The 25,276-nt window shown below is 35.1% G+C and overlaps 3 protein-coding genes across 7 annotated transcripts; 2 read left to right on the forward strand and 1 right to left on the reverse strand.

The window, feature by feature from the left end:
- Positions 3,285-7,111, forward strand: LOC105178466. The gene is made up of 5 exons (XM_011101940.2): positions 3,285-3,496; positions 5,176-5,272; positions 5,808-5,904; positions 6,102-6,188; positions 6,730-7,111. Exons 1-5 carry the CDS (start codon positions 3,436-3,438, stop codon positions 6,862-6,864), a joined length of 477 nt encoding a protein of 158 aa, XP_011100242.1. The 5' UTR covers positions 3,285-3,435; the 3' UTR covers positions 6,865-7,111.
- Positions 10,279-15,598, forward strand: LOC105178475 (serine/threonine-protein kinase/endoribonuclease IRE1a). 3 transcript variants are annotated; one of them, XM_011101953.2, is made up of 6 exons: positions 10,279-10,557; positions 11,589-11,823; positions 12,111-13,609; positions 14,179-14,351; positions 14,463-14,709; positions 15,050-15,598. In XM_011101953.2, exons 1-6 carry the CDS (start codon positions 10,427-10,429, stop codon positions 15,498-15,500), a joined length of 2,736 nt encoding a protein of 911 aa, XP_011100255.1. In that variant the 5' UTR covers positions 10,279-10,426; the 3' UTR covers positions 15,501-15,598. The 3 variants fall into 3 exon arrangements, with proteins under 3 accessions (XP_011100255.1, XP_020547506.1, XP_011100263.1); XM_020691847.1 differs by having other exon boundaries at positions 10,419-10,557; positions 11,603-11,823; XM_011101961.2 differs by lacking the exon at positions 10,279-10,557 and having other exon boundaries at positions 11,730-11,871.
- LOC105178487 (glutamate receptor 3.3) lies at positions 15,843-22,153 on the reverse strand. 3 transcript variants are annotated; one of them, XM_011101979.2, is made up of 9 exons: positions 21,983-22,153; positions 21,807-21,876; positions 21,557-21,704; positions 20,886-21,175; positions 19,124-20,469; positions 18,718-18,995; positions 18,182-18,213; positions 17,671-18,077; positions 15,843-16,503 (listed from the first exon to the last, which is right to left on the reverse strand). In XM_011101979.2, the coding sequence occupies exons 4-9, from the start codon at positions 21,148-21,150 to the stop codon at positions 16,024-16,026; spliced, it is 2,808 nt and encodes a 935-aa protein (XP_011100281.1). In that variant the 5' UTR covers positions 21,151-21,175; positions 21,557-21,704; positions 21,807-21,876; positions 21,983-22,153; the 3' UTR covers positions 15,843-16,023. The 3 variants fall into 3 exon arrangements, with proteins under 3 accessions (XP_011100281.1, XP_011100289.1, XP_011100274.1); XM_011101987.2 differs by lacking the exon at positions 21,557-21,704; XM_011101972.2 differs by lacking the exons at positions 21,807-21,876; positions 21,983-22,153 and having other exon boundaries at positions 21,557-21,792.

Consider the following 25,276-nt stretch of genomic DNA (forward strand, 5'->3'; position numbering starts at 1 on the left):
AAAAAGCTCAAATTAGGAGATTTTTTATCTGCGTATTGTCAATTCAGTGATACGTGCGAGTGTTTATATCGTTGTTAGTCATTCTCGACACACCTCATATCTGAAGAAAACTTTTGGTCAGATATATTAACGACGCTCAAATAAACGGAAAATGTAACCAGAATAAATATAAGTCTTGAACTATCTCATTTTTTTGTTTTTCTTTCTTTTTTTCGTACAATTTATAGTTCGAACAAAATTTGCTACATCATTTGCTATTGTCGAGTACGAGAGTAAAAGTCGGTAATCAAATTCGATAAACTTCTAATGTACAGATTATGTGTGTTTAGAATGCAAAAATTATACGGTATCGATTATTAATATTCATATATTTCCGCAAGTGGGACTTGAAATCAAGACATCTACATTTATATATTGAATATTGATAAAACAAATGGGAACAACGGAAAAAAGAGTATCTAAGAATAAATACTCGTAGAATTTTCGAACCCTTTTTTATTTCACTGGCCGTCGTGACACATTGTTGCCGTACGTATAGTAAATTATCTTTTAAGCTTTAATTTGGCGGACGATGAATTAGTAGAAATCTCCCGCCATCATTGTGAACAACTGGTTTGTATATAGATTATGGAGGATTGCTCGGATGTATGTAGATGGATGCTTCATTTTTTAACATCTGATTTTAAATTTAATAAAACTTACCTTTATCTGAAAAAGATTATATTAACTTTATTAAACCTAGCTATGTATAAGTAAATAATATCTAGCTTAGTTGGCGAAATTGAGACCACATAACTATGTATGAAGTCGAAGTCTATCAATGTGTCGGTGTTGGTCAACTTTAATAACAGATATAGATATCCCGCAAATCCAAATTAAAAGCTTCAAATTCACAAATTTTTAAAGAAAATATAATATGAGGGTGAACAACAATTTATCCCCTGTGATATTGAAAATGAGCACATTACCCCCCTATAAAAAAATGTAGCAATTTATCCCCTTATACTTTATAAAATGAAATTGCTTCATTTTAAAAATCATAGGGGGGGTAAATTGTTGTATTTTGAAAAATACAGGGAGGTAAATTACTATTTATTTTTTCATAAGGGGGTAAGTTGCTCATTTACAATATCTCAAGGGGGTTGCTTGTATTTTTTCCTATAATATGATAATATATGATGAAAACTAAAGTTCTTTTTTTTAATTAAATTTAGATAAGAGGAAGAAAATAGAGATTGGCACTTAATATTTTATTACTAATATTGCAGTAAATGTTTTCTTAATAAACATAAATACTAATTTTTTTATTAATTTTGTGCAGGTGAGAATGAGATCAACACAAAATATTGCAAACAAGAGATTTTCATGGAAGCTGCAAATTGTACTCCACAAACATGTCCTGCAGCCTGCAAAAAGCTAAGATTAGGGGAATTTTTGTCTAATTGAGTGATACATGTGAGTGTGTATATCATTTTTAGCCATTCTCGACATATCTTCTGTTGAAGGAAACTTTTGGTCAAATACGTCGTAACGCTCAAATATATTGGAAATATAACCAAAATAAGTCGGAGAACTTATTCAGAATAATATAAATTTCTCTCCCTCCTACTTGAAGTCTTGAGCTATCTCATCTTTTGTTTTCGTTTTTTTCTCTACAATTAGTAGTTCAAACAAAATTTGTTACATCAGTTGTTACTGTCTGCGTATGTGAATAAAACCCAGTAATCAAAATCGACAAACTTATAATATATAGATCATGTTGTTTAGAATGTAAAAAACATACAATATCAATTATTAATATTCTACATTTATACCCTGAGAAATCATAAAAAGACATTGGAACAAAAAAGAGAAAAAAATATCAAGATCGTGCTCAATCATCCCTCGATTATTTCATCCGACTCCTATAAACAAGAAATTTATGTAGATCAAATGAAGTAACTTTGTAAAACGCCACCTAAACTTTGTAAAGCCCAACAAGACATGAAGTCCAAGAAGTGAGACAGATCCCATTAGCACATAAAAGTAAGAAGGGTCTACTTGTGGGCTTGGAGGAGGTCCAACCTGCAAGAGATACCTTGGAAGCCCAAATAGGATGAAGAAAGCTCCAAGAAGACTTGTGAAGGCCCCAGGAAAAAGGAAAATATGCGGAAGCCTAGTAACGGCAATCCCCCTGCCACAAAAGATATACGAGAATTCATATTGCGGCTTGGACTATGGGGTAGACTCGTCATATGTGATCGATTTGTGTTCCTACATTAGGAAAACTCATGTTCCTTGTGCATTAATACCAACAGTTCGGATGAACACTTTTTTTTTTTTAGCGTCGCTTCAGCAACTACGTTTAATCTCACATCTGGCAATGATTTGGCATCAGCCGAAGTATGTCCATCCTCCACAGCACGGTTAAGTGGCTTAAGAAAGAAAAGACTGGCTCCTCTGTGCAGAACAAAGCGTGACACCACTCTTTGGCATGCACGGTCTACAACCTTTGGAGGTACCGAAACGAAGTCATTTTTTAAGGCGCAACATCTTGTCTTGGGGGTCTTATCGTTTCTATCAAGATCACAGTGTATAGGCTTCTTTTGACACTTTTCCCACACAATCTAATTGTACCTTAATCCACAACGTGCATTTTTTGTATCTCTCCGAATATGTTCGGTGTACACTGTAAATATTTTTAGATGAATGAAAACTTACATTCACCAAAAAATAAAGAATTCATGGCCAAATCAATCGTCTACTAAGAAAGCAAAAGACTTTATCTGAAGAAAAGAGTGCTACTCGCGCAGGGGATAAGTCCCCTAACAACCAAGAATGGAACCCGAAGGAAAAATAAAATTACCCCTGAACAGTTGGAGTCTATCTCCTAGCAGCCTCTTTTTCGAGTTCTTAGTGGATCGGACTCTCTCACTTGGCAGGGGGCAAGGGACTATATAAAAAGTCATCTCCCCCATTAAAGTATAATACTTCTTTTTAATACTCACAAGCATAGCAACGCTGTTGTACAAATTATGTGACACTAAATTATTACTCTAAATCTCGTTTTTTCAAATCTAATTTTAATTTTTATAATCGTATACTAATTTAAATATCAAAATACTAACATGTTTTTTTATAAATTCCATTTTCGAGACTTGTGAAAAGTTAGACCCGGAATTTCAAATTGAACATATTCAATCGATCAACGTTTTGCTCGTATCACTGCAAAAACTCACTTAACTAATTAAAAAAAAAAGGGCCACCAGTGCCTAAATATAAATAGGATGAAATAATCGCCTAAGTTTTTCCTAATAATAATATCTGAACGCCACGTCGCCGATAGCCATCTTCGGTTTCATCGACACGAAGAAGAAAACCTTTTCACCTCTCTTTCCTTCTCAACTTTGATTTCCTCACACACACACACTCCATTTTCTCTGAAATCTCTGCAGAATGACAGCTCTATCCAATTCTTTTGTGATTTCCCAATGCCCTTCCCTCCATTTCTCATCCGGTAAATCTCTGATCCAAAATTTGTTGTTTTTCTCATTGTTGATTGGTTCTAATATAACCGATTAAACGACGTATTTTCAGGAATCCAAACCTTCAGGTTCTGGGTTCCTGTGACCTTTGTTTTTTTGTTATATAGGCATTTGACTAAATTGGGATTACAAGTGTTTGATGTGGTTGGATGATTAAGAGGCTTAAGAATGTTTTTGGTTCAGACTAATTAAGTGGTGCTCCCAGCTAGCTAGTTTGCTTTAGGTGTTTTTCTGATTCCGATTGTATTATTTCGCGGGTTTTATTGATTGGCTTTTCTTTTCCCATGTTGTAATTTGTAAACTGGTTGTGGACTAGAAACTCAATTATTGTTGCGAAATTAACTTATGCCTTATTTATACATGATATCTTCGTTGGAATGGGATAGAGCCATAGTGGAAGAGGTATGAAGAGGGTAGTATTTGAACAAATGTAACACAGCTTATTCTAAGAATGATGTTTGAAATAAGTTGAAAACCGACTGTTGAATGAAGATAACTTAAGATGCTATTACTTTCTGAAATTCTTTGACTGGTGGCCAAGAATTAACTAAAGCTAGTTAGTGGAGTTGGATACATTTTGGCCTTAGTTTTTAAGATCTATGGAGTGTACTGGGTCTGGATTATTCTTCTTGTGGGAGAAGCTCGTAAATAAGATGTTTTATGAGAAGCTCGTAGATAAGAAGTTTTATAAGCAGCTCTTCGATAATACGAGTGATCCATAGAGTAGCTGCAAGGCATCTATTTGTTACTTTAGAATATATTTGGCCCTGTGAGCCCATTCATGTGTTTTGCTATGTGGTCGCTTGTTCTTTCTGTTATTGTTTTGTTGTCTGAAGGAATCAAAGGGAAAGGTTTAGTTCTCATCCATCGATTAAATGTGAATGTGCGTTTGTGGTTCTTGTGTTTGCCTATTTCAATGTGTGGATGGAATTGCACCTTCGGGGAGGGGGTGATTTCAGTAAATCGCTTCCAACATTGGGGTTTCTGTGTGTTTCTGATGTTGAACTGCATAAAGGTCTTCATCAATTCTGGAGGTTCGGAAAGGTTGCTTTGCTCTCCTGCAGACATTTCAAATTTTCATGAACCAAAAGCTCAAATTCATTATCATTTTGGACTATCTTGGAAATATGACAACTACACGTTGCTAAAGGGTTTCAAAAATGCTTTGATTTGGACATAGATCAGGAAAATGTAGTATGCATTTTCAGAGAGCATCTGGCAGTATCATAAAGTTGTGGAAAAAGTTTATTCTATTTTGAATTGATTAAATTTCTCTGTAACAAGACATCTAATATCTTCACATTGCACTACTCTATCTTTCATGTTAATTTGTTACGATTGAATGAAGCTGAAACTAGCATATTATTCTGACTATGTTGAGCACTCATTTGTTGCAAACCTTCCTGCTAATGCCTCTCCAAGACACTCCCATTCTTTGTCAAGTATGGCTTCTTGAGAAGATAAAGAATTCTTTCACATTTGTATGTTGACGGTTGTAAAATCTTGTCACCTAAGTGATCCAACCATTTAACTACTATTATCAAATAATTTACGTTGATGCTGCTCCAGCACTTCATAAAAAATGAAATTTATTTCTAACAAGTATGGTTCAATTTGTTCGTTGTGCTATGTTTTTATGAGAAATCTGCAGACCGATGTGTATGGCCCACGAACTTGGCGTTTGCTTTTAACTGCAAAAGGAAATCATCCACCCAAAGAAAGGGACTCGTTGTTCAAGCAAGTTATAGGTATTGCCTTCACATAGATATGAGTAGGTGCATGAAAAAAAAAAAATTCCCCCTCTTTCATCATTTTGAGTTGGACTCTGTCTCCCTTTTCTTTTCACAAATTACTTTAGACTGCTTTTCAAGAAAATAAATAAATGAGCTATAAGTCATAGTTAGTGCATATATGTTAACAGTAATTGCAATTTGTCCTATAGTTGAATTATATATATATTATTCAATCTTTCAAATTACTTATGCAACATGGTTAAGCTCTCTTCTTTATTATATTTAATTATTTAATTATACCATAGAGTTTTATTAATGCAGTGGACCCAAGAGCATGAATATTGTAAATACAACTTCACACTTTATGAGTCCTCGTCAATGAATAATGAAGGGTTTCATTGAACTCTTTGTAGATGAGTATGGAATGGCACTGGGGCTAAATGAAAACAAAGTTAGTTATGAAGCAATGTTGTGGCCTTCTATCATATCATTTTAATGCATGTCAAGAGAAATTATGTAAATATCTCATGGCATTATGTATTTGATGCAGTGACAGTGGAAGACCAAGCAGCGCTAGCATCTTTGTTGGCGGCTTTATTCTAGGAGGACTGATAGTCGGGACACTTGGTTGCGTATATGCACCTCAGGTAGTATTAATCAACCAGTACTAAGTAAATTTGTTCGTTCTCTCTGTTCCATGTATGTTCGTCTTAGTCTTTGTAATCGTGATTTCTTGTTGCATTACTTTGCATTGTGAACAACTCATGCTTGCCGTACTGCTTTTGAATGTAGATGCTAATATAGATAATGTATCGACATTTGACTGGTTTCATTTTTCTCACAGATCAGCAAAGCTTTAGCTGATACCGACAAAAAGGATTTGATGAAAAAGCTGCCCAAGTTTATCTACGATGAAGAAAAAGCTCTAGAGGTAAGCATCTTCCTTATTTTTGACATGAAACCCTCTATAATCTCCTTATTCTAGTTGAAGTTCTTAGTCAAATTTCGAGGGTCTTTTTGTGTAACAATGCTTGCAAAATTAGTTGATTCCTTGTTACTGAATTGTTAACTAATCAAGAATTCAGCTAAATTTAAGATCCTTGTAATTCATCAATATGGTCGCAGAAGAACATCTACTTTTTGGATGAATGAAGTTTTCCCATCTGATGCATCACTAATGTGTAGTTCACCAGCTACTAATTTCTTTCCGTTGTATCAAGTATTTACTTCTTCCGGAACATGTTAAAGTCTTGTAATTATATATACATAAAAAATCTTGCAAAGATTGCTAAAGCTGCCCCATCCGATAAGGAAAAAGAAATCTAAAGCTATCGATGTTCTTCTTCACGTTCGACTGAATCAATTGGTAAACGCGAACAAATTTTGCATGATTAATGTAAAATCAATTCTTTTCGAGGCCCGTGTGTATTCTCCCCCATTCTAACTCTTCTGTGTTCCGTCGCTATGAGCAGAAGCAGCGCAAGAAATTGGCTGAGAAGATTGACCAACTCAATGCTGCTATAGATAATGTGTCCAGTCAGTTGCGATCAGAAGACCCCCCAAGCGAAGGAGCAGTTAGCGCAGACGACATTGAAGCTGTTGTCTAGACTGTGTTTGTCATTTACAACTGGACCTCTTATGTACTTGTTGCATAATTCCGATGAAAACTATCCTCTGAGAATGCCATTTTCTCTGAGACCTTAATTGTCTATGATCTGAGAATTTTAACTTCTTTTCACTAGTTTCTTCTCATTGGTTAATTGTCGGTCAATGCTGAAGTTTGTAGATTGAAGACGGATAAGTAGTAAGTTGGTAAACTTGAGATGTTTTTGCATATAAGTGGCTCTTCTATAACTCTGCCTGTTGCACAAGCATAGGAATATGCTCTAGTGATCTGTTGCTTTTCTTCTTCCTGTACATGCTACTCATTCTTGTTTCCTGGCTGAAGATTTGTTGGTAGTTTGTAGTAGTTATGAATCCTTGCATAAATTCCTATGATGGATTGTACCTCGTATCAGGACAGTATTAAGGTAGAAGGAAACGGCGAATCGGCCCCAACCAACCAATGTTCATAGGAGTGAAAATTTTGCCTTAGCCCCATAAGCACACAAAATTTGTATTCAACAAATTTAGTTTGGGTATGGATATGGATATGTACAATTCCCAATCAGGTTTTCAAAATTCCGACAGCGAGTTGGACAGAGATGTCGGTTTTGATGGGTTGCGGCAAATCAGTAAATCGGTTGGCATAGTTGAGGGGGTGTAATTCCAGGCTAGCCCAACACCATCTCAACAGGTGGGATTAACAATCCAACAATTGATTTTTTTTTAATTAATTTGAAAAGGGGTGGGAGGACGTCCCTTGGCATGCACATATATATATCCATAGACAAACAGAAGGTTAAATTCTATTACCAAAAGACGCGACTCCTCCAACAGCTAATTACGCCTCCCCAAACACTATATATACAAACCCAAACCCAAACCCAAATACACATCAAATTTCTCATCATCAATACATACGATATGGCAAGAAATGGGGTACTTATTGTGGCGGCACTTCTGGTGGCTGTGGCGGTCGCGGCGGATAGAAGCGGGAAGGGGCATTGCATGACGGAGTGCTACGTGGAGTGCATGCAGATCAAGATTTTCACGGAGGGGGAGTGCAAGAGAGAGTGCATTGTTTCTTGTGCAAGGCATGTTCTCAGAACGACGTCGTATGAGGATGGTCATGATGCCCAATTCTTCCCTTCCTGGCTCTGAATCTGATTTCTTTTTCTTATTTATTTTTATTTTTTGTTGTACTGAATGATAAATAAGTAATTTTAATTGTATTCTTATTTTTTTAAATCAACTCCAAACTCCCGAAAATGGTTTTGAAAAATTATTATTAATCAATGAAGCATCTCATAATTACTTATTGCAATTTCAATTTTTTATTGGATCTAATTAGGCAAACATAATTTAAATTAATTGTTTTGAGAAACAAAAATTTACATAAATATCTCTTGTAGAAAATAACATTGACACCGAGGTTTCGAAATGGATGCAAATATTTGTATAATTATAACTATAGAATAAAACCTCATTAGTTTTCAATAGTATCTCATCCATGAGGAGACTAGGAACCAGTGTACAGTCACGTTGCCGAAACTTTAAAAATACTTGTGGAGAGTATCAAGTGTTTCTCAAAACTCGTAAACTATCAACATAAAATTCACTCTCAAATGTACCAAACGAAGAAAACTAATGACCCTTTAAATAGTTGTAAGAATTTGACCGATCTGATTAAAATTCATAATATTGTAATAAATTCAATTATAAATAGAGGCACATAAGTATAAAACATTGGGCGTGAAGTAATTATATGATAAGTACAATACATTTATTATGTAATTAGTGCACAGTTTAAGAAAAATAATTTATAAATGTATCACACTTATTCTATAATTGATTTAATTCGAAATAAATTTAATTTAGATAAGAATTTTTTGTTTGTATGGCAAGCTCTCATTGGCCATACTCTTGGATAACCCCGAAGGCGCTTTCTCTCCCGTGCGCTCCTCTGCATTTTGCTCCGGTGACATCGAAAATCGCGTTCGTTTTGGATGAAGGTGTTTCGGAATTGAAAAGCTGTTTCCTTAGGATGCAAGCACACCCTGTACCCATAAAGCTGTGTTTGGCACGAGTGATGAGTTTGTCCTGTCTCACAAACTCATAACCATTACCTTTTAAGCAAAGTATTTTTCATTTTTTTGCAAAATGGACTTTTTGTAATGTGATGATGGTAGTATTATTTAAACAAAATAAATAAAATTCATATTGATCGGTGCCCGTTGCACAAGGTGTATCTCATTATTATGTGAGATTTTGTCCGCTTTGATTCACATATTTGTTTTGAAAAAAGCATTTTGCTAGAGAGAATAGGTTTTGGAACTTATAAGTCACTTAAAATTCTCAAATACAATCAATATGGGACACTTACTCACATCATATATATTTTATTTATTTATTTTTAGAAAATATTTTATTTATTTGTTAACCCCACCACCTTTATTTCGATGCGTAAATCCTACCACATCATTAATAATAAAATTATTATTATATATGATGTTTTTTGAAATTTGAGAAATTAGAAAAAGTCATGTATAACTAAATATTTATCATTCTCATTCTCATTTTTTTTTAATTTAAAAAATAGAATTTTATTTTATTTCAAAATTTATCTTCATTAAAATAATATGAGACACTATTTTTTAAAATAATATGTAATCACAAAAACTTATATGTTTACAACTTCCACCTAAATATTGCGTGGGGTCAATTTTTGGAAGGAAAAAAAAATATTTATATTTTAAGAAATATATATATTTTTTTTCATAGAATTGGAAAAAGAACTGAACTGTTCAAAATCGACTCCAGTTCCATTAATAAAAGTCACTCAATTCTCATAAATCACAAACTTAGACAGTGTTTATAATTTTTTTAAATATATTATAAAATATTTAGAAAATATAAAATAAGAGATTAGGTACTTTATAAACTCTTCTTCAAAAAATTTATGAATTAATTATAAAATTTGTCATTAGTAATATTTTGAAAGACCCGTCATCTTATTTTATCTAAATACTTAAAAAAACTTATATTTTTTAAATAAAATTTAATATCTTATTAATCGTGTACTTGAAATTATCTTAATAACTGTCGTATTAAATTCAAACACACACATTCCCAACAGTTCATCAAAATCCACATATTTACTTGTTTGTTTTCATTTTCAATTTTATACCGTGTTTGATTGCGCCTGTATTTGAGGAATTTGATAATAAATTTAAAAAAAAATCATTATATATATATATATATATATTGCATAAACTCAATACAAAAATGAAAATTCACTTGAAAATACTTGAAAATTGATAATGCAAACAAGACCGTGCCAAACACACCCTAATGGAAAACACTGTACCCTGCGACGCCTCTGCAATTTATGAGAAATCCTAAATAAAAGTCTGGAATACGGAGATTTAGCTCATTTGTCTTCCTTCCTCCTTATGAATCGAAAACCCCACAAAGGAAAAAGGGAAAAATCTTATAATTACACTACAGTTAATCGCTTGTTTCCAAGATTCATGATTATTTATTAACATCAATTAACATCTCCGAGAAATGAGAGGATTATTGATCCCTCTGTTGTTCTTTCTCATCTTGATATTAGCTGTAGTGTTTGGGGCTCCATCCAGCTCAAATAGCGCCGACCCGGATCCGGGCCCCGAAAATCCGCCATTGTCATTGACACGGTAAGTAATATCAGGCTTAATTAGGGTTTATGTAGTTTTAATTGTTAACTGGTTGGATTTCTGGGGTTTTGAAAAGCTTTGGGGTCGATTGTTTGTGGGGTTTCGGTGAATTGGTTTGCTTTTGTTAATATTTTTGTGAAAGATTTCATTTTGAGGAAAGAATCGTGAAAATGGAAAAAATGATACGGTTTTTGGCTGGATCGGCTGTTGGCTGGAAAGCTATCTCTTCATAGTTTAGAACTAGAATTAATACAGATTATCGTTTAAATTTGTGAACCGTCGGCATTTTGTAGGTCTCTAAGTGATTTTGTGCTGGATAAGTTAAGAAATGAATCATGATTGGTCATTTGAAGAGCTTAGGGTCTTGAGATGGGTTCACTGATTTGTTTATATTTATAGGAGAAATTTGATTTTTAGGTAAAAGAATCATGAAAATTAAACAAGTGTTGTCTTCTTATTGCTGAATCAGTTCTTGGGCCTTGATGTGGTGTGTTGGTGATTCTCTGCTGCTATACATTAAGAAATGGAGTCCTGCTTGAACATTGGGGAAAAAAGATCACTATCTTGCGCTGCAAACTGAGTATGTGTTGAAATATTGATGTCCCTTGGCAATTAGGACTTTCTGATTTTAGTTATGCTAAACTTAGACCGAGCAGAGGAAAGCCGATTTAATCATTGATGAGAAACTGTTAAGTTATTGACTAGGAAACAGAACTTTAGTAGTAGATCCAAGAAAAATAGAATTATGTAAAGTATGTGGAGATTTCCACGAGTGGTCTGAACTTTTATGTTTCAATCTCTTTACTTATGTGGGGCTGGATAAGGGGGTTATGTGGGTTTGGGGGGAGGAGGATTGTCTTCTGGAGTGCTGGGATAAATTCTTTACTTCGTTTAGTTGCAATTCTTTTTGCTGTTGCGGAAAAATTAGTTCATTCAGTTCCTAGATGTATTGTAATCACGTATTCTCTTCATTTACATATACTTAATGTTCATTTTCATTGATTGCTATTTTATGGGTGGCTTAAACTCAGTAAACATGATACAGCAATAGTGGCTGCTCCAGATGGAACAGTGTATTTGGTGGAGATTGGCTCAGGAAAAGTCCTCTGGTCTTTCTCATCCGGACCGTCAATTTATTCCTCATATCAACAAGTCCCTAATGGTGACGGTGAAAAGCTCAATGCCTCTGCTGATGGCGATAACTTTTATATAGATTGCGGAGAAGACTGGGAACTCTACATGCACGGAACTGGCCTAACAAAAGTGGTATGATCTGAGATCAGAGTTTGTACTGTTACATGCAGATATCCTCTGGTATATGCTTCTCTGAAGTGACTTTAATACCCTGCCTAGTTACCCTTTCAACTTGTCAAGTTCAACTTATCTTCCCTTTACAGCTTTTCCTTGTAATATGTTCTTTTTACGACAAACATGTGAATGTGTTATTCTAGACTGTATACTTCGATTTTAGTGCCGCACACGTGTCCTAAATAAAAGTCTTCCCACTTCTTTGTATTTCACACTGATTTCCGAAATTCATGTTTTCATTTCAGAAGCTCCCGCTAACTGCTGAAGAATTTGTAAAGCGGACTCCATTTGTATCAGCTGGTGGTGGGGTTATGTTAGGATCAAAGAAAAGTGCTGTATTCCTTGTTGATGCTAAAACTGGAAAGGTTGTCCGAACTTTTAGATCTGATAACCTTCAGTCAGTTGGAGAGCAGGGTGATGAAGAAAATTCTAGTTTAACTAGGACCGACATCAAACAATGGCTACCTCCTACTCCTATGGATACAGAGGCTGTCGAGAAACCACTCTATGTTACAAGAACTGACTACGCTTTGAAGTATACCAGCGTGAAGACAGGAAAAGTTTTATGGTATCTAATGTTTGCTGATATTGAAGCTTCCTTTCAGTGTGATGGGATTGAAAATTTTTTGGGTGGATTTCCACTCAATAACAGGTTTCAACCAGGACAAGATCTTGATATGAAGTTGCCGATGCATTGTCAGAAAAGACCTGTTGTCTACCGCATCCGTGATCGTAGTTCTTTGGAACCTCTTCTTATAGCTAATGGGCTGCAAGATGCTCTTGCGGGAAGCCAATTTCTCTCTTTGCCTGCTTCTGATCAACATGCTGTAGAGCCCCTGTACAACTTATTATCTCCTCTCAACAGCGATGGGAAAGAAATAATACTCGCTCTTCCCACATCTGATCATGTGGAATCTACTATTAGGAGTCTTCCTGGCAATGCTGCTCCTCAGATCAGTAGCCATGTGGAATCTGATAGTCTAAAACCTCATTTCTGGCTCTCTGTGCTATGTTCCGCCTTGGTGCCAATAACCATGGCTTTTATTTTCTGTGTTAGAGGTGCAGTTGCTAGGCGACAGGTTAAGTTATACAAGCATTCTGAAGACACCAAATTGCAGAATATAACACCGAAAAGGAGAAAAGGTCGAAAATCAGTAGTAAATAAACATAGTATTGTTGTTCGGAAAAGTCACGAGGATTATTCTCAAAATGACGCGGTTAGAGTCTCAGAGGGAACTAGAGATGCTGAGACAACTTTCAGATTGTTGCCACTGAACCCTTCTGATGGAATTATCAATTGTACAGAAGGGCGCAAGATTGGCAAGCTGATAGTCACTAACAAAGAAATCGCAAAAGGAAGCAACGGAACAATTGTACTTGAAGGAAATTATGATGGCCGTTCGGTGGCTGTCAAACGTCTAGTCCGGACCCATCATAATGTAGCTGTGAAAGAGATCCAAAATCTTATTGCATCTGATCAGCATCCAAACATTGTCCGATGGTATGGAGTGGAATATGATCAGGATTTTATCTATCTCTGTCTGGAGCGCTGTACTTGTAGCTTACACGAGTTGATCTCATTCTGCACTTCTCAGAATCTAATACATACCAGGGACCATGATCAAGAATCTCCCACTCTCATTCATTTTAATATGCAATTATTGACGACTCTTGGAAGTAACAAGGAGCTTGACTTGTGGAAGGTTAATGGATATCCGTCTGCATTGTTGTTAAAATTAATGAGGTATGCTCGAGTTCAATATCCTTAATTATTAAACCTTTCCTCTAACAAGGTCCATGTGTGATTGTTTTTTTCCCATGCTGCTTTCCATCAACCTATTACCTTTTGAAGTATATTACTCAATATGGAAAGCCATATCTGGTGCTGCTGTGTGGTGTTGTGATTTAAATGACAGAAAAGATTCTTATGCACTTAAGGTAGGCACCATGAGTTAGTCAGTCCTTCTGGGATTGAACAGAAATCAGAATGGAAGTAAACAGTAAACGTTAATATTGTTCTACGTTATGATAGGAGACATGAAAGGAAGATACAGACACATTGGTTCTAATCTCCCTTGTGATGGTAATAGCATTTGGCATTAGATTAATTATGCATATTTTTTACACGCTCTTTGATGGCAGTCCATGATTGATTACATTAGTTTCACTATTCGTAAAAGGATGTTCTTGACTTGCTAGCTTTCAGCATTTATATCTGACCTGCCAATTTGTATTCCCATCCTCTCTTTTATCAACCCATGAAATAGTTAGCTGAAGGAATTCGAATATCTTACACTATTTTGTCAACTGCAGGGACATCGTATGCGGACTTGCCCATCTGCATGAACTGGGAATTATACATCGTGACTTAAAGCCTCAAAACGTTCTTGTAATTACAGATCGAACAATATCTGCAAAGATTTCAGATATGGGTATCAGCAAGCACTTAGATGGGGATATGTCATCGTTAACCAAGCATGCTACTGGTGAGTGGTATTCGCGATTTCAGCTTTCCTCTTCAAGTAAAAAACACACTATTCCCATATGGAACATGGATGACTGATTTCATTTTCCCAATTCCTTTTATGTATGAGTAGGATCTGGTAGCTCAGGGTGGCAAGCCCCAGAACAATTGCGTAACGAACGGCAAACACGTGCTGTGGATTTATTCAGTTTAGGCTGCATTCTCTTTTTCTGCATGACCGGAGGCAAACACCCGTTTGGCGAAAGTCTCGAACGTGATGTGAACATTGTTAATGACCGGAAAGACCTCTTCTTAATAGATAATATCCCGGAAGCCACGCATCTCGTCTCTCGACTTCTAGACCCCAACCCAGACTTGAGGTAATGACTTAAAGACACCTATGCCACAAGCATGATATTAATTTACTACATTTATTCGAAGCTGTTCTGTTTGTAACCATGTACACTTTCATTCCATAAGGTTTGGGCATATCACAGAAAAGCCTTCGGTTTTGAAAATTTTACTGCATTGTCTACCATCATGCTTTACACTACGGGCTCCTTCCTAAAAATCAGATACCTAGGGGCTCCACAGTTACCAGCGCCCTTTTTGAAAAAACGAGAGATATTTTTCTAATACTCAAACCTGAGGAGATGTCTGTGTCGGTATCCTTCTCCATAACTAAGCACACTTATCTCTGTTTTTATTTGTTTGTCATAGGCCAAAGGCAATAGAAGTTATACATCATCCTTTGTTTTGGGACTCCGAGATGCGGCTATCGTTCCTTCGAGATGCTAGCGATCGGGTCGAACTGGAGGACCGGGAGAACGGATCTCAGCTACTGGAGGCATTAGAAAATAGGGGAAGAGCTGCTCTAGGTGGCAAGTGGGATGAAAAGATGGATGTTGCGTTTATAAATGACATCGGCCGCTACAGACGTTACAAGTTTGACAGTGTACGTGATTTGTTACGCGTCATAAGAAATAAGTTGAATCATTACCGGGAACTCTCAAAAGAAATTCAAGCAATATTAGGTCCGCTTCCCGAAGGATTTTACTCTTATTTTTCAACCCGATTCCCTAAACTATTGATCGAGGTTTACCAAATATTTCTTAGCCATTGTGCAGAAGAAGAAATATTTCACAAGTACTTTAAAAGTACTAGGTTCTAACTTCGACTTTGTTATGTAAAAACCTTGTACCAAAATTGTACATGTATAAATTATACGTCATTCTACATGCAATATACTTGTGGATTGTTCATAATTCATTCCCTAAAGTTGTAGCATTTCATCGTATTCGTATATCCTATTACCTACCTCAATTATGATACTAACTTAATCACCGGAAAGTTGTCACAGGAACCACTCCAATGATCCTGATCAATTTTCTGTGGTTTCAGATTACGACCCGTATTCAATCTTGGGGCATAATTACTTGAATGGTCGGTATCAACTTAGGTGGTATGACATGAACCGGACATCCATAATCAACAAAAAGACCAGAAAACTGTCTGAATGCTAAAAAATAACTAATATGATGCTAAATGCCTCTTATGTATTATGTACAATTTCTTTCCCTCATCAAGATTGTAACAACTCCTCTTCTTCATATACAACACTTCTCATGGCGACAAGCCTGCATGAATTAACTAATAAGAATAATGAGGTAATAATAACTATAGATGAACTGAGTTCAACTCCTCGAGTTAAAGCTGTTATCAGAAGAAATTTGGGAACTTTTCCTCTTGGAATCCCTTTCCAGGTCGACTTCCCCGTTGTTTTCACTCAACATCTGCTCAAGCTTCCTTCGTTTTCTATCACTTCTAGATTGATCCTCCTTCTCGTCAATCAAAGACAGTAATGTATGAAGCCGTTTTGACCGTGAGCTACCTTGTCCGTCTATAACGTACTCTTCTGGGGCAGCTTTGCGGAACTTGTGCACAATCTGCAAGAAGTATATAAGGAGAGCAATGAAGCAAGCTATCCCACATAGGAGGTAGAGCCCCCAGAAGCTTTTCAGGTGAAGGCGGTCGGACTCCAGCTCAGTGTTGTCTGAACTGCAAGAGCTCGTTGTCAGCCACTTGTCATGAATGCGTTGCAGGTCTCCGTTCTCAGATAGTGTTAGAATCGCGGTCGACAAGTCGATGGCCAGAGGAGAATCTCGCGGGAATGCCTTGGATAAAGATGCAAGAAATTAGCAATAAGGAAATTTTAATTACGTAGCTCCAAGTATTCTATTTCAGCAATTGGTGTTTTTGTCTTATATTCCATTACGTATTTATGCGCCAGCAAGTATAAAATTTACATCGCCAGACGATCGAATTTTTATATATGTCACATGTATATGGAAATAAAATACAAGATAAACACCATTTTCAAGTAGAGGATCTGAACTGAAAAGAATATAAGTTAGAGTACAAGGGTTCAATCATCACAACATGAAGATTTTTGTGCACTAATTTTGGAAATTTTAATGAATGTGGTGTCCAACCACGAGCCAAGTCATTTAAGCAAGTAGATATGACATGATTTTGATGCAACCAAATCAATAATGAGCGACACGTACATGGAAACAATCCATGTATTTCAAGAAACATAAAATCCATTAAACTTAGAGATAGAGCCTCATGTATGTTACTTTGAGGGAGACTTATACTAACACCCTTTAGGTTAAGACATATTATCCTTACTTTTGAAGAAATGTTTTATATTCCATACAGTCGTGTTTTCCAGTACAAATTCTACCAGAAGTTGGGATGATGAAGGAAAAACCTATAATATAAAACATGACTATGACTGAGGGGTTTCACTTGTAGTATGCCCAAGCCTCAGGGGAGTTAAGTGTATTTATTCCTTACTTAAAACGTCATTAGCCACCAACCCAACCCCCGAGTTGTGCGACCTTCAATAGACAATTCCTTTCATACTTATATTTTCTAAAAATCCGCTATGCTCATTAAGCACAAACACCAATTAAAGCAAGTATAGTGCGAAGGACCATTAAATTCTGACGTCAAAGACCATCCTCTATCACTTACCACTTAGAACCAACCACCCACCTTAACCACAACATTAAACTATAAGGTTACATTTGGATCGATGGATTTGGAGTTATGGGTTTCAAAGCCTCTTTGTATTTGTTTGGATAATTCTAATTCAAAATATTTCAATTCCTAAACTCTAATTTTAAACTATGTTAGGGTGGAATATGGATTCTTTCTCCAAATCCTTCTTTCAAATCCAAACCCATCAATCCAAATATAGCCTAAAAGTCTTTTAATTGCTCATTATGTCAAGAACTCAAAAAAGTGATGGAGAAAGAATAGAAGATGTTACTCACAAAACCCCAGCCGCTTTTCGTGAATTCTTGACCAATAATCCTGAATCTGCACTGGCTTGCCAAGAAAAGTTCTATGTACGGGCGCTCATCGACCACTGCGGCAACACCTCCGTTGTGCGGTCCCTTTTGAAGTGCCGTGGCATATTCTTCAGGTGATCCAAGAGCTTTGAGCCTTGATTTCGATATACCAATTCCCTCAGTGAGATAATGTTCGGCAAAAGAGCCGACTTGATATCCAATAGGGTCATCGCCGTCTTTCAAGGTCTCAATTCCTTTGATAGGAGAATAGAGCTGTTGTACTGTGAGGATCGAGGTCAAACTCGCAGTATAACTTGAGTTAATTATCAGAACCACGAAGAGCCATAAGATCAGCACTAGACGTCCTAGAGTGCTAACAGTTGTCTCCCCTGCATTGACAGAAAGAAAATCAAGAATTCAAAAATTTTGTAATTATTAACACGTCATTCATTCAAAGTAGGAAATTGCTAAGAGAATAGGTCCGTCCACTCACTGTGAGCAAAGAATAGAGTTGAGAGACTGAACCTGCAGGCCGAAGAACCAAAACAATGTCAAAGGGCCAGTTTCATGATGTTAATGCACAAATTTCGATAGTGTACATTGTGATAACGGCAAGTCAAAGAAAGGAGCACAACGGAAATTCTCCAACAACAAATGTTTACTCGATGCATGATGTATCTACAGTTATCATAGAATATTACTCTGACAAGATCTAGAATCCTTTTCATTAGGAATTAACAAAAATTGTTAATCATTTATTTTCATCTTTGAGTTTTCAACATAACTCAGTTGATGAGGAAACATTTGAAAGGCTTTTAAACTCTAAACAAGAACACCCTAAACTTCCCTTATCTCCGCACTCTGTTTTTCCAACAAAAAGACTACTGCAATTACCATAGCTCAGCATTCTCAGTTCAACGACGTTACCAACTTTTTACTACAAAGACGACTTGATTTCAAGATTCAGGGGATAAATTAGAGCAGAAAAACTACCAGTTATCATAAAAATTTTCGATTTTGGAAGCTCACCATAAAATTGTTATCAGCTGCTTCTTTGGTGGTCCTCGGAACTCATCATTAATCCGATGCTCCAAAATCCACACGACTATCCCAATGAAGACGAAAAAGGCAGCAGTAACTCCCCACATTTGACGAGAGAACGGCCTGAGGAAAGCCCAAGCACCCGTATTCAACTTCCTAACTGGGGCCACCACCACAAGTCCTGATGCGGCATATGGCTGTGTAAAGTCCACAATTTTCGTTCGGTTTGTCACAATTGCAATGTCACCAACCACGCCATCAAAGATCTATCACAAGCAAGCATGAAAATTAGCTACCAGTTATATAAATAAAATTAATTCTCCAACTTCAGCTGTACATTCAATAGTAAGTTGCTGAATTAGTCCCATCACTATTGATTAATTTTCGTACTTACTCCTGTAGTTATCAAATTCACTAGCTCAGTATAACTTGGATTTTCACGGCCATTTCCATACGGGACGAACTGGTAGGGAACAGCATATGGCAGCAAGTTTACAGCAGCCGTGAATACATCTATGCAGAATCCTTTGAAATTATTAGTGCCCGCAATTTGTGACACAAATTCTCGGTAACTAACCCTACGAGGCACGCCAATCCTCAGTTGCTTTCCGTTATTTGGAAAAACCCAACCGCGAGGCGTTTTTATGGATTCCCCAGGCCAAATAACACTATTTAGTTGCTGATTTGCACTAGAACGGTTAGGCGGTTGGGAATATAGCGTCTCAGGTGCCACAGTTGACAGTCCAGAGTAGTTACACCAGTAGCCGACTCGATGAAGACCTGTTCCAATTATGTTTATGATTTCATATGCAGGTGAAGTTAGAGATTTATCAGGATTGAACTTGACAGGCCCTGTCAGACCAACAAATTCGGTCTGCAAAATATTCTTCAGAAGGAGAGGGCCTCCATCGAAAATGACCATTGCTTCAAGGTGAAGTTGACTGCTCCCTTCTAATGAATTCAACCTGGAATCATTAGAAAATGAAATCACCCCACCCTGATTGAAAAACGAATCAATAGCATGAGCAGTTAACCAGACAGTATCATAAGCATAGAGGCCATAGGTGCTTAGCCCCAAAGAACCACCAGTCAAGTTGTTCCATCTTGCCATGAAAGCTCTCTTCCTTTCTGAATCGGGAGTGTGTTGCCGCAAAACAAGAACTCCTTGCATAGTTTCGGTTAAAGTTTGTGCCCGTTGAGGGGAAGCAGAATCTAAAGCAGAAGAAAGCCAATCCGTGGCAATCCAGGCATAGCCATCATCCATCATTCCAAGATAGTGTGCCACGGAAAATACCATAAATCCAGCTCTTGGATAAGCATGCAAAACAATAACTCGAGACTCTGTTAGTGCAACTTTGACAAGAATATCCATGACGTCACTCCGACTGAGATCTCCTGGGGGAATCCCGGCTTTATAGGAAACTCGACAGCGTCTGGCTGCAAGTGCATCATCTAATGCAGATAACCCATTTCTCCCATAATCATCATCAAGGAAAATCACAATTACTTCTTTCCAACCATAATGTTCGACAATGTCAGCAACTGCAGTCATCTGGTGCAGATCGCTCTGTGTTGTCCTTATAAAATAAGGAAACTGAAGAGAAGAGAGAGTAGGGTCTGTGGCTGCAAATGACAGAAAAGGAGTCTTGAGCTCGTTTGCAACATGCAGTATAGTATGGGCAACCACAGAAGATTGTGGGCCTATGACGGCAACAACATCAGTCTCCATATATCGCAAAGCTGCAAACAATCAAATATCAGTCCAGCACTCCCTAAATGGAAACAAAAAAAATAAAACGAGCACTCATCAATTAAAATTTTTCAAGAACTCATACATGACAAAATAGAGCATAAGTCAACTAAGTTCTCCTCAATGTTTTTAGACATTTTAAATCAGAAGTATAACCTTCATATCCCAGGGACGTTAAAAGATCCTTACATTGATGCTCATGGGTGCAAAATGGAAGTCATACTAAAATGGGCTTCATCTTTTAACATTGTCAACAAGAAACAAAAATGTTGGAGCTTATAAGCTGAAAAAAAAACAGTCTTCCAAGATGTTTTAACTGAAAAAACCAGTCTTTTCTCACACTTTCTCATCAATACTTACTGAGATAATAAGTAAAAAGTTAAATGAAGTAAAAAAAAAAAAATACCTTCAACCAAGCCAAGAAAGCCGCTGCAATTGGAATTTCTGATATCCACATTAAGTTTGGTTCCTTGAAGGACACTTGAGTTGGAGTTCACATCTTTAACAGCCTCTTCAATTGCAATCTTGGCAACTTTCCCAATTGTCGAATCTAGAGTGAAAATAGCTCCGATGTTCACAACCGCCGGCCTAGAAGAAGCATTGGCGCTCAACCCATTCGAAAGCACTCCAAAGGAGAGCAACCATGATAGAAGAATCAAGAATACCCCCATCCTCAATATACATAGTCCATCAAATCTGGAAGACCAAAGAGCAATCAAATTCAGATTCACTGACACGAATTCTTACACAAGAGCTTCATGCGGTTGGAGAATAGACCCCAAACCTCTACATAAATACTAATACCAAACCACTATTTACCTACTATGAACTGCCAATCAAAGCAACATTACACATTTATGCACATAAAAGCTCTAGAAAAGGACATATCAAAACAGTACTCATCACCAGAAAGTGCTCCAAAACAACGCATTCTTTATGTCTCCCACTATTTACACAACAAAGTGAGCACCCTCAGACAGCAAGCAAGATTCAAAGCTAAAGGGACAATAAATAGAAAAGAAAAGGGGAAACATGCTCAAATAGCAGAAAGAATCAGATTCTGTCTGAGAACCAAACCTTAAAAATCCCAAGATTGGAACTTTGGTACAAAAATTTGCTTCACAGGAGCCATCTAATAAGCCTCAAATATTCTATCAGCAGAAGCACATCACCTTTCTTGGTGTTATAAAGAAGCAACACAGAGTTACCAGAGGATGAAAACCCACTGAGAGCAGCCAAAGATGAAAAACCCATCAAGTAAGAATACATAAAGCACACAATAATCATGTGGGTCTGGTGGGAACCCGATTTCTTGTGAAAAACTCACCTCAAGAAACAAACCAAAACAAGAACTGAAAGCTACTAGACAAGGGCCCCCCTTCATCTCTCTCTCTCTCCTGAGATTAATAAATCAAATAGTACTATATGTCATTGTTAAGTTAATTTATGGGCACAGGCTTCATTTTATTATTTTCTCTTAAAAGAAAAAGAAAGAAAAAATACCGTCTTCATATTCACGAGTGTAGTAAACAAACACAACTGCTATCTGCATCAATGGATTAAACAAAGGTTTTTGCGATGGGAAGTGGGATTCCAAAAGAATATTAAATTATAGTCAAGAGGGATCATAGATAAGTGGATGGGAAGTTCTTGAATTAATTGTTAAAGAAAGCAAAAAAATTAAAAAAAAAAAAAAAGGAGGAAGCGTGTCTTAGTCTGGCAATAAGATAGACAATGTGGAGGAGAAATATTGATCATGTAATAACAAGTTCGTGGGATAGAGAATCACCAGACAAATGGTATTCAGGTAAGCATGTCTTAGTCCACCAAACAATGATGAAAGGATAAGACAAAGTTTCTATTGGTCGAGAGGGGAAAAATAGAGTTATATTCATATCTAATATTTTGTATATTAAGAAATTGTTTGATTTTATAAGTCTTTTAAATAAATTTAGTCAAATTTCTTTTGAAATTTTGGAGGGTGTTGGGCTAAATATTTTTAAAAATACTATAAACTCATTTATCTTATCAGATGTTAAATTTCGTTTAAAACTAATCTTTTGAAATATTCGGATAGAAATTTGTGACTAATATAATTAAAAATAAAAGAATTTGATATATTTGTTTTAAAAAAAAGTTCAAAATCTGAACGTCTTATTTAATATATTTATCTTTTGAAAAGATTTTTCAACACTTTTACGTTTTCAAATATCTTATAAAATGTTTGAAATCAATAATAATTTTGAAAATATAAATTGTACGAAATATCAATTGTGGGACATTGGGAGAAACAAACTCAATTGGTTAAGTAACGAATAAAGTGATTTTAAACTATTGACTTTTGGAATATTTCATGAGTTGTGATACTTCTCAAATACAAATATTCTGCATTCCCCACTTTTATTTCATATGCTACCAATATTTCATTTTTTAGAATTAAAAAAAAAATTAACACATCGATACTATTTTACAGTAAATAAATTATTAATTTTTCGATTAATTACAACAGGCTCCCTCAAGATTGGTTATAATCATTAATACCCTTTGAAATTATAAATATTTGAACAAATTGCCTCTTGTGACAGCTCATTGTAGGGGAGTTTTCGTAATATCAAGAAAGGAAAAAATGCAAGCAACCCCCTTGTGATATCGCGAATGAGCGAATTACCCCTTATGAAAAAATAAATAGCGATTTACCTCTCTATATTTTTTTAAAATACAACAATTTACCCTTCTCTATACTTTAAGGAGGTAAATTGCTTTATTTTAAAAAGTATAGAGGGTAAATTGCTGTATTTTTTTCATAGGAGGGTAATGTACTCATTTTCAATACCACAGGGGGATAAATTGCTATTGTATTTATAATTTTTCAAATAACAAAAAAATATTTATAATTAAGACAATTTTAGAAAAACCCATTATAATTTACGCATAATTTTCACATAAATGGCAAGAATCAGAATTTCTTTGAAAAAATAGATTTGCCACTTTATGATGGGTTGGTGGTAGTGGTCTTATTGCAAAATGTGGTTGATTCTTAGTGTGCTGGTGGAGTTAGGTTCACTATTTTAATCAAATTTGATGAACAGAAAGAAGTGGTTGATTCTTAGTGTGCTGGTGGAGTTAGGTTTAATATTTTAATCAACTTTGATGAACAAAAAGAAATTACAATTAAGCTCTATTATTTATAGGGTGTTTGATTAAATTTATTTAAAAACATCTTCTAAGTTGAGATATATTATAAGATATTTTTAAAATTTACTTATTTTAAAAATAATGTATTAAAGTATTTATATAAAAAGGATAAATTACAACGAGCTCTCCTAAGGTTCGGCATAATTACAAATATTTTATTCATTGTTTGAAAATTATAATTACCCCTGACTGTTTGATGAAATTATGTAATCCTTGGATTGATGTATGAACTTGTCAACTTTGCTTTCATTGTTTTTTTTTTCTTTTTTTAAAAAAAAAATAAGAGTTTGTAAAATAATCAGATGGGGCGGATGGAAAATTTGGAAAACTTACAAACGAGTTATCCACTTAATCCATAAAAGAATTCAAAAACTTTTAAAATAATAAATAAATTTACAATTCTTAATTTGTGATGGCTTCACCATAAAAAATAGATGAAAAATTAACGAATTAGGCTAATCGTTAGTCGATCATTAAAATCAGGGAGTACTGGTAATTTTTCAAATAATAATGAGGTATTTGTGATATGTCAAAAAGCATTTATCATACAACAATTCTTTAATATTTTCAAACATATTATAAAATATTTTAAAAAGACCCAAACACACAGAGAGGAGTGCAGTTACTATTAGTTCACAACAGCAAAAGCAATAGTGTAATTTGTCTTTTAAGACCAAACAATATTATAATGGAATTCATGTGGTGGTAAGAATACAGATATTTATATATGTCATATTTTCAAGCTTTATAAATATCTTCTTTTTATTTGAAAAATTATAAATACTTTCTGACTTTAACGTCGTCTAACAACAAGCCTATTTTATTAGATTTCTATTCAATTTTTATGGTGAACTGTCCAGAATATTTTTTTAGATTATAAATTATAATTATATATATATAATTTTTTAAAATATTTTCGTGAACTAATATTCCCTGCAGATTATTTATTTTACCAACCCTTAATTATATATGTATAATTACATATAATTACCCTAAACACGGATACAATATTTTAAAAAGTATATAAAATATTACATAAATTTTTTAATATGTGGCTTGTGTATATATATTAAATAAATATAAATTATATTTTATAATAGAATATTTAAATTGAGTATTGCCCGCCAAAAAAATAAAAAATAAAAAATCAAGAACTCTGATTTATTTGAGTTGAATTTTCTATTCTAAATTTTATTTAACATATACATGTTTTATTTTCTTTATATTATTTAATGAATAATTATATACACGTCGTTTGTATATATTAATACAGTGGAAAATCCACTTCCCTATATTTTGTGAAAAAATTGTATTTATTTTGTTTTATTAATTAATGCATGAGATATTTCGATGTCTTTATTTTATTTGAAGTTTTGGCAAAAACGCGTTTTCTTTATATTGTTTTGTGGGCACTTTCGTAAATGTGCATACAGTTCTTTAAGATAATAATTCCCCAAAATATCAAATATTTGCTTTCAAGATTGGAATATTATTCGACTTTAATACAATGATATGAATATGATTCGCCATATGAGCAATAAATTCATTTTATTAAGGATAAATTACAATGAACTCCTCTAAAATTTGACATAATTAAGATAG

Source organism: Sesamum indicum, linkage group LG2 (genome assembly GCF_000512975.1).
Source record: "Sesamum indicum cultivar Zhongzhi No. 13 linkage group LG2, S_indicum_v1.0, whole genome shotgun sequence".
In the NCBI taxonomy this organism is placed as follows: Eukaryota; Viridiplantae; Streptophyta; class Magnoliopsida; order Lamiales; family Pedaliaceae; genus Sesamum; species Sesamum indicum.

Bases quoted from the DNA above. Each gene is read 5' to 3' on its own strand.
- LOC105178487 (XM_011101987.2), bottom strand. From the start codon at position 21,150: ATGGGGGTATTCTTGATTCTTCTATCATGGTTGCTCTCCTTTGGAGTG. The intron at 20,470-20,885 runs GTATTTTTTTTT...GATTGTTTGCAG, and splicing joins CTTTCTTGGCTTGGTTGAAG to CTTTGCGATATATGGAGACT. The intron at 16,504-17,670 runs GTGAGTAACATC...TCTTTATCCAAG, and splicing joins CGAAAAGCGGCTGGGGTTTT to GCATTCCCGCGAGATTCTCC.
- LOC105178475 (XM_011101953.2), top strand. From the start codon at position 10,427: ATGAGAGGATTATTGATCCCTCTGTTGTTCTTTCTCATCTTGATATTA. The intron at 10,558-11,588 runs GTAAGTAATATC...GCTTAAACTCAG, and splicing joins CCGCCATTGTCATTGACACG to TAAACATGATACAGCAATAG. The intron at 11,824-12,110 runs GTATGATCTGAG...TTTTCATTTCAG, and splicing joins GAACTGGCCTAACAAAAGTG to AAGCTCCCGCTAACTGCTGA.
- LOC105178466 (XM_011101940.2), top strand. From the start codon at position 3,436: ATGACAGCTCTATCCAATTCTTTTGTGATTTCCCAATGCCCTTCCCTC. The intron at 5,905-6,101 runs GTAGTATTAATC...TTTTTCTCACAG, and splicing joins GTTGCGTATATGCACCTCAG to ATCAGCAAAGCTTTAGCTGA. The intron at 6,189-6,729 runs GTAAGCATCTTC...CGCTATGAGCAG, and splicing joins ATGAAGAAAAAGCTCTAGAG to AAGCAGCGCAAGAAATTGGC.